At 41.1% G+C, this 13956-nt stretch overlaps 1 protein-coding gene across 1 annotated transcript; it reads right to left on the bottom strand.

Moving 5' to 3' along the window:
- Window positions 1-2434: 2434 nt before the first annotated feature.
- On the bottom strand, window positions 2435-11016 carry XCR1 (X-C motif chemokine receptor 1). Its single transcript, XM_085573301.1, has one exon. It carries the CDS (start codon window positions 5714-5716, stop codon window positions 4712-4714), a length of 1005 nt encoding a protein of 334 aa, XP_085429427.1. The 5' UTR covers window positions 5717-11016; the 3' UTR covers window positions 2435-4711.
- Between the last annotated feature and the right edge of the window lie 2940 nt (window positions 11017-13956).

The raw sequence follows: 13956 nt of genomic DNA, 5'->3' as shown, positions 1-13956 counted from the left end.
TCAATTAGAATGGATTATTCCTCTTTTTAATTATGTAGTAACAAGCTACTTTCAGAAATATTTAATTATTGATGTTAATTATTGAATTATTTCCTGTTTATGTACACATCAATTTCTTCAGACAAAAACATGCTGTTTCCAACTAGATCCGTAGCTGATCGACACTTCCTTAGAATTTTCTCTATTTCTTCATTTTTTAGCAATAGAAGATGTTAGAGATCTTTCCTTTTTGGAAGCTGCACTAGAGAAAAAAAAACAACACATTGTCTGCTCCACGTGTTGCTTTCCTGCATGTTTACACTGATAAAATTTGTTGATTAACTTCTTCATAAACGATGATGGGCTAGATGGGAATTATTTTCAGTTTTACTAGCCAGGAAAGGCAATGTCAGTCACACCACCAAAAGGAAAGCCTTTGCTGGGAAAAGTTTTTACACTAGATAATAGAGGTAGCCAACTCAATCAACTAAAACAACTAAATTGCTGCTTAATGGTCTCCTGTGTACCATATATAAGTGTTTTATGATGGTGTCTGTGTCCATACAATGCATTCCTTCAATCTGTCTGATGTTGGTATATGAGCTACATGTTTTCTTTAAATTTTTTGCAATAGTTAATTTATGTTATATAATGACTGGAAGGGCTTTGCTTCCACTAGCACTTGAGGTATTTTATGAGGGTAGCTAACTCCCAGTTGCCCTGGTCACCCTCAATGGATTAACATACCATTTAGCTAGACTGAACAACAGGCTGCTGTTCATCATCAGAAACCTTCTGTGACTGTGGGGAGAAAGCTTTGGAAGCACTTTTTGCTTGTTTGCATTCTGTTTTGAATAGGTGGACAAATAATTGTCAGTAGGTATAAAGCTGGGAGTAGGCAACATAAAAAGAACCAGCAAAGCTCTGGAAAACATCTAGAAGCAAATATGGCATTTTAGACAAAGTGGCTGAGGGGTTTGAAAGAATATTCTGCTAAATACCAGATCAGCTTCTGAGATTGACTTCCAGCAGAGCACATCAGGTTTAGTTGCTGTCACTAATCAGAGCTGGCTGCATTTCACTCCTGTGTGGACAAAGTAGGTACCAAGAGTTTTATCTGGTTTGGTGCTGGTTCTTGTGGGAGAGCCAAGACAATAACTCTGGACCGTGCAGTTTAAATAAAACAGAGTCTTTTATCTGTTATATACATCTGTATGGGTGGTATGGGTGGCACAGGGATGGAGAGCTTTTTTTTTATTATTATTTTGCTTCTCTTTGTTGGAAGAAAGCAGCATTGTTTGGAGGAATAAAACAAACTGAAATATGTTTTGGTTCCATTACCTCAGCAGTTCCTGAATATGGAGATAGTATTCCACCCCTCACACTTTTCTTTGTCCTTCTCAGTATTTTCCTTCACTGGATGAGGAAGGGTATTTTCAACTGCAGAGTAACCATGAGGAGAAGAAAAAATAGAATTTTATTTATGATTTCAATAAACTCAATATTTCAAAATATTGAGAATATGAAGGTATCCTCAATGAAGGTATTCTCAGTGAAAACACTTTTGGCAGTGAAGAAGTACAGGTTTTGGTTTGCCAAAATTGCACCCACCCATTTATGAATCTGATTCTTGCTCTGGTTATGATCAGAAGCAAAATTATCAATTATTTTAGTGGAAAGAGGGCGTTTCCTTAAACATAGGGTTAGAAGTCAGCTTTCCTAGAAAAGATCTTGGATTCTGAGTGCACAAAAAATTGAACATAATGCAGGTATATGGCCTTGCAGCAGTGAAGACTAACTGTTTATGGGCCTGTGCTGACATTGGGCTGAGGGAAACCTTTATTCCACTCTGCCTGATATTCTCGTGGTCACTGAGAATGTCTTAGTACTGCAGGTCCCGTGACCTGCAGTACAGCATCTAATTTTGGGGCCACCATTATAGGAAAGAGGCATTGACTGACTGAAGTCAGCCCTGTGAAGGATCACCAAGATGGACAGAGAGTTGGAGCACATATGAGGACACTAAATTGGCTGGGATATGTTTAACCCCAGGGAAAAACAAGGTTTAGGAGAGATCTGATGGCTCTTTTCCATTCTCTAATGTGAAGACACAGAGAAAGCAAGGAAAAAGCAACATCACCAGTTTACAGCAAAAAAAATGTTGTTTATGTGGAAGCAAAAACATCCACCATAAGAGTTATTAAGCATTGCAACAAAGACTCAGACGAGTTATGGAGTCCCTGTTTTTCAGATTATCAGTTTGACCAGATAAAGCCCTGAGTGACCTTGTCTGATCAGGAAGATAAAATTTCTGTGAGCAGCACAGAGCAGTGAATCACCTCCAGAAGTCTCTTCAGTGTTAAATTAACTTATGAAAATTCACAATTACTTCTTCAATTGAAAATACCTTAATAGATAGTTATCAGAGTCTGAGAATAATAGTCACAGGGTAGAATTCCATTAAGATTTCTGAATGTTTATTAATACTACTTCATTATATCAGGAGGCAGCATATGTACATTCTGAATTACTTTGGTTATGGCAGCAATACAGTTGGGTAATATCAAGAATTATTTTTACATACTCAGATACACTGTAACAAAATATGCTGAAGTTACAAATATATTTACATAATTTACTAAAAACTGGGCAGAGCAGGATCATTTCAGACTTTGTGTTTCTATTATAATTCTCAGCTTTGTTTTAGACAGATGTAAAATATATGAACAGTAAAGATTTCAAGGTCATGTGGCTCTAGGACAATGAATTGAATGACAACTTGTTGAAATTATGTAGGTACATAGGACCTTCTTGGTATTCATGGCTACTGTATTTTCCTCTTGTGCAGATTTGCTGATACCAGTGAAATGGTCCTGTCTTACTAGAATAGAAGAAATTGGACTAATTTGCCCTTCAATAATTTATCTCTTCAATAATCAACAGTATTCAGTCCCCAGCCCAAAGCCTTTTGAAGCCACATTAATTTCAAATGTTTCTTGTCAGAAAGCAATAGTCAAAGGCTGGTCTCCAACACAGCCAGAAAAAAATGTCAACTTCTATCTTTCCATGGTTTGTCTGAGCACAAGTGAATTGGAACCGTGTAGAATTAATGAGTCCCCTTTTAAATTTTTTACATTATAGGCACTAACTGTAGTAAGTGAGATACTGAGACTGGTCAGTTCAGAAGGGTGCATCTGATGATAAGGGACATGATACAAACACTTTGTGCTGGCAACTAAACTGAAGAACAAACTAGAACCTATGGGCAAGCCCTGGGAAGACTCTATGGGTCCATTTCATGTATGTTCACCCCATTCTTATGCTTTTCCTTTGGTATGCTTGCTTCTGGGTATAGTCAGAAATAGGATATTGTATTATGGGTCTATCTGAGTTTCTCCTTTTCGTAAACTACACAGCAGCTGTGAAGAATCTTCTGTCTGCTCCAGATAATCTTTAGAGATCAAATGAAATAGAGTGGAAACAGCATAGATATTTTAAGACAGATGCCCGAAAAGCCAAGTTGTTGCTTAGAACTGTTGCTAAACCATTGCTTGGTGCCACTGCAAAACTACCTTGACTTTCCATATAAATACTGGGAAATTAAATATTCTGTTTTACAGGGACTTACAGAGACATTACAGCTACACTAGAGTATGTACTATACGTTACACTGCCTGGGATTAAAAATACATATTGAGCTAGAATGAAGAAGGATATCAGTTCATCTTAAAAAAAAACAAACACAAAACAACAAAAAAACCAAACCAAAAGAAAACCCCAAACATCAATTTTACAAATAAAGCAAGCCATTTTTATCCTGCTATTTAAAAAGCCATTTGTTCTTGCACTATAACCTGTTTTTAAGTTTTTCTCAGCACCATGGCAAAGGGAGAAAAGGAGGGAAAGACCAATTAGAAGCAAATATGCTCTGCTAGGCTCAGGAGATGAGCTGTTGATCTGCTTCAATCATCTGAAATAATATTGAAAGACTGGAAAAGAGCAGTAACAGAAGGAAAACTGACATTCTAGTGAAGTATCTGTTTAACAACTTGTGTTCCTTCTAGGGCTCTTCCAAAATTTCCATTTCAGACCCAAAAGGCTACTTTTACACAAAGTTATTTTTATATATATTTATCTACCAGAAGATAAAAGAACATTTGCCCTGACAACTTCAGAAACTCTGAGGTCTTGTAGCTATTGTCAGCACAGCTAATCCACAGACATCACCCCCCATTAAAAAAAAACAAAACAAAAAAAACCCCAAAAAACCAAAAACAACAACAACAAAAAAAACCCAAACCAAACAATGAGTAAACTGTTAAACATTGAAAAGCATTAAAATTTACAAAAATACCTATGTGTCCATTGCTATATACAATCCAAGTATTTTAAGTCAGGTAAGAAAGAGATATGCAGCAACTTTTATGTTAAAACCTGATGTTTTAATGCCCAAAGGAAAAGCAATTTTTTAAAAATTTTCAAATGGGAGTATAAGTGAGAGAAAAATCCATCTAACTGTGCAAAAAATTGTGAACTTAAGACTTTCAGGCCAGTGAAAGAATTTCTTGGCCTTCTTATCTCTCTATCCCACTGCAAATACACTTTGTTATTTTCCATACACAGAATGTTTGCAAAGAGTAAACAGGGAAGTGCCTCTAAGAATTAGAGGCTATCCATAGCATGCAAAATCTGAAAGTTCATTCAGGATTAGTCCTAATAGTTAGGTCTTGCTTCAGTAGACGGATGTTCCTTCATGCTGGAGTTTGCCTTCATAGCAGGTCCTTGGGCTGGAGGCTTGACCATTGCTGCAGTGTAAACACAGGCTGCATAACTGTGCCAAATGCCTCTTGAACTTCACTCCAACAAATACATAGAGCACAGGGTTGAGGCAGCAGTGGGAGAAAGCAATTTTACGGCTGATGTGAAAGGCGAGGCTGGAGTCTTTCATGTACTGACAGGTAGGTGGTGGAAAAGTAGTCAGGAAGCTGAGGATGTTGTAGGGTGCCCAGCACAGGAAAAAAGCCACCACAATAATGAGGATGAGTCTCACAGTTCTGTGCTTTCTGCGAGATCTTGCTCTAAGCAGGATTATGAGTATCTTGAAGTAACAGAATATGATTACTCCAAAGGAAAACAGGAAGAGTACATTTCTCACATAAATGTCTACCTTTTTCCAGTTCCCATCTTCATAATCACAGTACCTGTGCTCTTCCAAGTCTTTTTGCACTGTGGTGTGAATCACCTCAGGAACCACAATTAAGATGCTAACAGTCCAGACAGCCAAGGACACCAGAACACCACAGCATTGCGTCTGGGATCTCAGAGTTGAAAGGGGGTTCACGACAAACAAGTACCTCAGGATAGTCATGAGAGTCAAAAAGAAAACACCGCTGTAGTAGCCAATGGAGAAAATAGCATTTGATGCTTTGCAAAGGAACTCACCAAAAATCCATCCAAAGGACTGGTCCACTACCCAAAATGGCAGCATGCAGGAGAAGACTAAATCAGAGATACAGAGATTCATGATGAAGATGTTTGTTAAAGATGTAAGGTTTTCATATTTCAGTAGGATCCATAACACCAAAGTGTTTCCTAGCAAACTGAGGAAAAATACCAGAATGTAGAGAACAGCAGTGAGATAGATGTTAAATGTGAAGTAGTCACCCATTTCACAGACAGTGGTTTCATTAGGGTATTCATATGAGTAGTTTTCATCTAAATAATAGCCTTCATCCATTTGTCTGTGCAAATCTTGTGCTGTTCTCCAGCAGCTACTTCAAAGGACTGTAACAAATCAAATGAAATCTTTTGTGGAAATCAACTCAATAACTAAACTCCCACTGTGGAGGCTTCTGTTTTAAGACAGAAAAAGCAGCAGTGAAACTAGCCATTTGGGGAGACAAAGGGCTCATTTCTTCTTGTGACTAGAACATGGACAGGTAGATACCAAAGACTTACGGCAAAGCACTCAAATCTTAATTACATAAGAAGTCAGAAACTCAGATATTTCTGAAGCAAAATGTTTGGTGATAACTTTCAATTACTAAATTTCTACTATATGAATGCACGTTGTTTTTTTTGATATAAATGTCTCAGGTGCCAAGACTTTCAAAGATGCTAGTGTTTATTCAGTTTTCTGGAGTGGTATCCAACTCCTAAGCACTTCACTGTATAGATGATTCTTGGTCACCAGAGTTCTTCGCTGCGTAAACCTAAAAAGCTGAGCAGTACCTGTAGCAACAACTGTAGGTAATAAGAGCAGGAAAAGCCAGGTTTCTTACAGATTTTTATCTTGAGTTTTGTTGGTATCTAAACATCTCAAATGTTTATATCTAAACATCTCAAAGCTGTGGTAGAAGCATCATCATGCTGAGTGCTCTGTGCACCTGTGTGGCCTGATGATTCTCAGGGATGTGACTGGAGCAGAGATCACATCACAGTCCTTTTCTGGGAGTGCTGCCCCTCTGTCTTTATTCAGGCAGGAATTTAATCCCAAGTGGATGATGAGTTGAAACTGGCCAACAGGATCAAAAGTTAGTGAGACTGGGAAAATGGCATACAATCGGGTCACAGTAGCCTAATTTCTTTATGAAATTAAGCTTAAAAATAGGCACAGAAAAATCAGTCATACTTCTGATCAGTGATTTGAAGTCTAAATACACTTGAAAAAGGCTTATCTGCATCACCATGTTTGGATCCTGTTTTAACTGAAGCCAGTGAGAGACCTGCCACCGAGTTCCTTCAGAGTAGCAACAAAGAAACCCCACAGCTCAGGCCAAAACTGTGCTAGTGACATTTTCCTTTTTTAATTATTGAAGGCAGAATCTACCTGTTACAGCCAGACAAAGACATGCTGCCTTTGGAGGACAGGAAAGCTATGTCTACACCAGGAAAACCTGTCAGGGAGCACTTCTGGCTGCCAGAATTTAATGCCATCCGTGGGGGTAAGTGGTTCAGGTCAGCCAGAACATGACACAGGTAGCACAGGATAGGGACCATCTGTCCAGTGGGTTGTGATCAGTGAGTTTTGGAGGCAAGGGATGTGTAGGATTCAGTACTGTGACAGCAAGTGGCCCTGGAACATTTACCATGAGAGTCACAATTCTAACTGGAAGGATGTTTGTTTGTACAATGCTGCAGTTTTCAGGGGTGCAGGGCAAGTCCTTGCAAAGGCAGTCACCCTTTCTGGTTTTACAAGACAGTACAGACAGCACTTAAACAATGAATAGTTTAGATTGAGGTCCTGACCATCACTGTGTCCTATTTCAGCTCGGCCTGGGGTATGCTGCTCTTTAGCAGCTGTCCTAAGGGAGCAGAGAAGCCTCTTTGTGGATAATCAAAGTAATCCAGGGATGAGATGACAGTACTAACCTGTGTCTTCACCACTTGCTCTCTCCTTTTGTGCTGAGCACTCAGTGACAGCAAGCCCCAGGGCAGGTGTGCCTATAGGCCAGGAGCTAGAGAGCCAGCAGGGCTGCTCCTGGGCTGCTCCTGATCACAGCACAATTGCTGCTGCCCCTGACACAGGAACCTTCTCACAAAGACCTCAGCCCTGATCACTGCCTCTGCCTGGGAAGTATTCTGACCTGCACATGTCCTGTCCCTCATCACATCATGCCATTCTGCTCTTCACACCCTTGCTGCAGGCTAGGCAGTGGTTAGAGTGCTAAGAGAGCAGGTATCTGCTGGGGAGCTTTGCTCACCCTCCTGCTTGTTGTCAGGAGCTAAGCAATACCTGCAAAACAGAAAGCACCATTTTACAAAGGTGTTTTGAGATTATGTCAGATAACAGTTAACTACCAAAATAAAGAAGTGTACCAACACATCTATTTTCTTCACAGTTCAGATGATAGTAGATGGTAAATAATTTCTGCAGTCCAAACAGTCTCTATTTTTCTCTATCTTCCCCAAGGACACTGATGCTGAGTGTGCAGGCACTTGATTCATGCTGGCAGACAGCTGTGATTGGAAACCCTGTTAGGAACTCTTGCTATTTCCATCTCCAAATTTCCATAAGCCTTGGCATCTTACCCACCTGACTCAAAAGGCTCTGTCTTGCACTTTGGGAGGAACCAGAGGAATGCTTGGTTACATGGGGACATGTGTCCCCTCTCTGATTTTATGTCCAGCATTTCCAGAGAATGTAGGAAAATGCTTCTTTGAGGTAACTTGTTTCTTGTTGATTTTTAATGCTGCAAAGTTAGCTCTTGAATAATGCCACATTTCACAAAACATGTTAATTCATCATATGCCATCTTACCTGCTGCAGGCTCCATGGAATTACAGATGGAGGCTCTAGCCTACAAAGCATCAGACCTTGTGGATGGCTGATCAGGAATATATGCTTTGTTATTATGTTTGTACCAGCTGAGAAGCCCTCTCTCAGGTCAGTCATGGTAAGGAGAACCCTGCAGAAACCTAAGGCACTTAGATATTTTTATTTTTACCGCAAAACACCTTAAATCAAAACCTGTATTTTTGTTCTACTGTATTTTATCTTCCCCATTTCAACTCTACAATTAAGAAAAGCTGATTTTCAGTTAAGATATATGCAAAAGAGCTAAATAATTATCTGATTGGGTCAACAGGTAAAAAATATGTCAGTGTCACACAAGAAATACAAATCATGCAACTGTTTTCAATGTATATGTAATGGTACAAGTGAGAGCAGAAGTTGTTTGAAAGGTGGAAATTACCCTAGTTTTAGTTGTCAGGACAAATAGTAATAGAGGAAAAACACATAATACAGTTTAAAGTCATTCCTGTCCTTCTGAAGAGCACTCAGCAAGGTATTCAACATTCATTTCACTCTTGTCCAGAAAAACTGCTTCTCCAGAAACCTTCATTTTCTAGCAGGGCTTTACTTTGCCTTGGGGCATCATATTAAAAAAAAGATTCTAATACAGAAATGGGGAAACAATACTATGAGTGCTATCCAGTTCAATTTTCTTTTTCTCTAAAAATTCAGTTTGACTTCTGTTAGCTGAAGGTCATATCATTCATCAGTTTCTTTCATTTTCAAACTGAGCATTTGAAGGAGTGAGTGGGAGAAGCTGTCTGCTCACTTTGCAGTCAGTGGAGGGAGAGAGAGCCACTGGCAGGAGCTGCATCAGCCCCCACTCTGTGCTCTACCTCCTCCCCAGGCAGAGGTAGCTGAGACAGCCCACTTTAAGAAGATTCCTGGCATTTACACAGACAAGCTGAGGTTAATCTCATCGTAATTGGAAGAGACAAGGGGAGTGCAGTAGACAGAAGCCCCCTATCATAAGGCATGCACTGATGGCATTTTTTAACAATTAGATATTTTTTCAGACTGGCTTACACAGGCAACAGACATTGACATGTAAAACAAATTTCTGTTCCCCTAAACTAAATTTATCTGGTAGCTGCTTCCTTAGCCAATCTCTTGTTCCAGATTGAGATAGGAAGAAAAAATCCCACAGGTGACCTTTTCTGGCAAGAACAGACTTTAGTTTTTCAGAAAGTTTTATGGATCAGCCATTTAATTTAAGGAAATTTAAACACAATAGATAACATTTCTCCTTCCCTAACTATCACTGGTACCTGTCTTGGAGCACAGCCTTGGAGTCACAGGTAGGAGATGGATAGGGCAAGTCCTAGAAGTCATGACTGGCAGATAGACTTGGTCCAAAGCAAAAGTGTGCTCTGGATAGTGCAGTCTGTACTGGTGGATGAACTTTTTGTCTTCCTTAGAGGAAATCTGCGCATGGTAGCAAACTCTTCCAGGACATGGATAAAACAAAAGATCAAGGTAAAGTGAAAAGTCAGTAGGAATTCCCTTGTCCAATTCAGTTTTGTAGAGCCTCAAGAGGCAAGGAATCTCTTATCCTATTTTTAAAGAAAATATTGTTGGGTTGGGATCATTCTCTGAGACCAATGCTCCCACTTTTGCCCCATGGGTTTCACAAGGCAGGTACAACACTCACAGTGAGCCTGGAATCTTGGTGGCCTCCCATTCCTCCTGAGCTCTGCCTCTCAGTCCTGGCCATCAGCCCTGGGATAACCACAGTCTATAGAAGCAGCAATATCCCAAATGAAGAGCCTGGAACCCATCCTGAAACACACATTTGAGTTCAAATTTCCATAATAAGTTGGCAGCCCAAGGCTTGGACAGGAGCACTCTTTGCTGTGTTAAGAACTGGCTGGATGGGCAGGCCCAGGGAGTCATGATGAATGGTGCCATATCCAGTCACTAGTGGTGTCCCCCAGAGACCTGTGTTGGACCCAGTCCTATTTAATATCTTTATTGATGATCCGGGTGAGAGAATTCAGTCTACCATTAGCAAATTGGCAGTTTTATTGTGCTAGGGCTGGTCAGAAAGGATGTGGTGCTAGCAGCTGTGCAAGAGAGCACAGGCAGGAGCAACCTTGGCCAAAGAGGTTTGTGTGGAAGTGGAGGTGGTTGGTATCCTGCCTGTGGTTTCCTGCAACAGGCTTTGTGCCAGTAGGATTGGCTGTGAAAAAGAGTATCACTTTGTTTCTTAGTATCTGTGTTTCTTGGCAGTCGAAACCAAGTAAAACCACTTCTTATTTTTCTTGCTAAAGCAGAACATATCTGCAGGTTTCTGCTGCCAACAAAATGTTGACCCCCTCCATGTCTCTGTGTGGATATCCTCCTGATGATAAACTGGACAATGGGACTCTCCTTGAGACATCTCACCAGCCACTGCACTGTATTTAAATAGCAATCTTAGAGCTGAATAAGGAGTCTGTTAAGTAAAATGTTTGTAAAGAAGCTGACTCTATTCCCTCACAGGTTCTTATAGGCAAAAAACAAAGGCGATTATTAAGACAAAGGAGCACATCACAGTTTTGGGAGAAATAACCTCATGTCTTGTCTTTCTCTAAAGCTTAGCAAAATTCAATGCTTCACAAAAAGTTCATGAACTTATTTTTATGGCTCAGAGATGACATAGGTTTGTATTTTTCCACAAAATTTCATTCTACTGGTGTATTTAAGCTATATTACCCTTCCCCTCTCCCCCCCTCCCCTGCCCCCCCCCCTCCCCAAGAGGATTATAAGCCAATATGTCTAAAGAATTTGTGTCTGACATTTTGGGTGTGATTTCCAGTGTTCCTGCTGGGCCCACTGGTGAAACAGATGCAAACTGTGCTGATAGCCATTGATGTGACCAGTTTGTACAAGGGGGTATTGCCCTGCTCCTGAGGGTCCTGACTGTTGTCTTGCTTTTTTAAAAGTTTTAAAGTTCTTTTAAAAGTTTTTTTATGCTTTCTGATGTTTACATATTTTCACTGGAGTTTTCCATGCATGTTCATGTAAATAATGATTGTTTTACATTCTTCTTTGTGAGAAGAAAAAATTAATGGACTGTTAGTTTGATCAGTGTGGTTGGAGAGGTGATAATTTCATCCTCCAATCCACTTTTAGAATTCTATATATTGCAAAGTTAGAAATAAAGTTCCCTTCCTTTTCCATCTTTTGCATCTTAAGTGAATGTGTGAATTATTTTGTGTTGTAGTGCGACACCTGACTGCAGGCCTGGGATGTGGCCTGGGGAGAGATGATGAGAGGCAGCACCAGCATCTGTGTGTGCAGGCAGATGGAGGTGTATTTTCTAGCAAGATGGATGAGCAGTGTCACTGCAAGGAGTCCAGCTTTGTCACAGAGTCTGTTCTCGTCCCTGGCAGTGCAGGCACAATCTGTTGCTATTGATTATCATATGGGCTCACTTGTATCAGACCATTCCCACTCATGAAGCCATTCTGATGCTGAACTCCCAGAGATTTGAAAGGCTTTAGCCAAGGGAGAAGAGAGAAAATCCTACCCACTGAGCATGCTTGCACAAAGTGAAAGGCTGGGCATAGTGTAAGGAAGCAAACAACATAGAATCATAGAATGTTAAGGAGCTGGAAGGGACCTTAAAGATCATCTAGTCCCAAACCTCCTTCCTCAGGCAGGGACAGACCTCCCACTAGGCCAGATTGCTCAACTCCTTGTCCTATCGCTGCAGTTCCTGATGAAGAGCCCCTCTTTGGCTTCCCTGTAGGCCTCCAGATACTGGAAGGTTGCTATGAGGTCTCCATGCAACCTTCTCTTCTCCAGACTGAATAGCCCCAACTTTCTCAGCCTGTCTTCCTAGGGCAGGTGCTCCAGTCCCCCTGTCAATTTTGTGGCCTCCTGGACTTGCTCCAACATTTCCATATTCTTCTGTCAGGGACACCAGAAGTGTACTCAGCACTCCAGGTGGGGCCTCACAAGAGCAGAGTAGGACAGACTCACCTTTCTTGACCTGCTGGCCACACTCCTTTTGATGCAGCCCAGGATTCATTTGGCTTTCTGGGCTGTGAGTACACACTATTGGCTCATGTTGAGTTTTTCATCAACCATCACAGAACCATATATGTCACTGCTGTCTTCTCAGCACTTTCTAATCAGTTTTGGTTTGCTTTCCCTTCATCACATCTTTTATGCTTTGCAGAACATCACAGAGTTTGGGTTTGCCTTATTCACCCCACTTGTACTCACTGGCATCAGCTATTCCCTACCCTGATCCTGGATGGTTCCTTGGCACCCAGACCCAGCTGGGTAGCACCCTATGTGCCTTCACTACTCCCATGGACTGCCCTGGCCAGGCTGGGAGCCTTTGCATGCTTCCCCCAGTGTGGAACTCACCTGAAGCAGCCTTTTCATATAGATGCAAAAGCAAGACTGAAGAACAAAGGGCTGCAGCCAGGTCAATGTATGAAGTACCTTTGTATCCCCCTCTCCACTGGCTGTATGATGGTCTCTCCTCTGCTGGTGTGAATTGCTACCTGCTCTTTTGAATAGACATGCTGCAGCTCTCATGAAGACTAAAACGTGATTTACAAGCAGCCTCCTGTGCCCAGAGAGATAGTGTGCCTCAACATGAGGCAAGTCACGGTATGGCATTTGCCTATCACCAGAACAAATTTGTTGGCTGCTCTGTTGTGTCTGTTTTTTCTCAGAGTGGCAGCTGCTCTGTGTTCTGACAGAGGTTTGGATGGGGCAGTCTTTGGCACAGATCTCTTGACACTGCAGACCTGGAGTATTGCCACTGCCATGGAGGTACAGGACATCAGAGCACATCTCACTGCTGTTCTGCTGCCCCCTCTGCTGCCACCCATCTGAGTTACTTGGCTCTCAAAATTGCCACTCTGCATTGGAGCCTGTGAAGAGGGTGATGCTAGAAAACCAGATGAAACAATAAAGGGAGACAAAAGAAACCACTCTTCTCACCACTGACCAATCATTTCCTGTGAGTTTTGGAGAAGATTATATACAGATTGCATATATATATATATAGTATATATATGTTCTCTTTGCCCCTGGTGGCCATCTACTTCTGGAGAGAACCAAAGGCTGGGGCTGTTCTTTGGGTTAAATTTGGAATCAGAGAAAAGAGATGAAGGATGCAGGGTAGTCAGGACCATAACAGCTTTAAAAAAAAAAAAAAGAAATTGCAAGGGAGAAGCAAAAAATTGCAAGGGAGAATGGCCTGGGGCTTTATTGGGTTGAAAACCTGAAGGCATATCAAATGGTTGTCAGGAAGTAGCTCAAAGAGGGAGTGGTTCAGTTAGAATTTGGGAAAACAGAACTGAGTGGGGAAAATAAAGCTTTTCATAATTAACATTACATTTTCTACAGAAGACAAGAGTTGGAGGATTTTCCTTGTGCAAGGACATTTCCAGAGCATAGCCAGTTTCCCAACACTCTTTGTCTGATGATTCAAAGCAAAATAAATCACATTTGTTAAAACAACCCCAAAACATAGTACATTCAGAGCACTGTTTACGTTAACAATGAGGCAATTAATAGCTTGCACCAGAAACAATTGACCACAACTGAGAACATTCCTGTCCTGTTTTAGTCCCTACTTCCCCAAACCCCAGCACTTCCTTCTGATGTGGCATGCCCGCTCACAGGCTAGAGGTGCAGCCCAGGCATGGTGCATCTCTTCAAATGTCTTCCCCTAG

The sequence above is a fragment of the Lonchura striata genome, chromosome 2 (assembly GCF_050655825.1).
Source record: "Lonchura striata isolate lonStrDom1 chromosome 2, ASM5065582v1, whole genome shotgun sequence".
Classification (NCBI taxonomy): Eukaryota; Metazoa; Chordata; class Aves; order Passeriformes; family Estrildidae; genus Lonchura; species Lonchura striata.
Note: the sequence above shows the minus strand (reverse complement) of the source record. Positions and strands in the feature narration are given on the sequence as shown.

Coding starts and splice junctions, on each gene's coding strand:
- XCR1 (XM_085573301.1), bottom strand. CDS start 5,716: ATGGATGAAGGCTATTATTTAGATGAAAACTACTCATATGAATACCCT.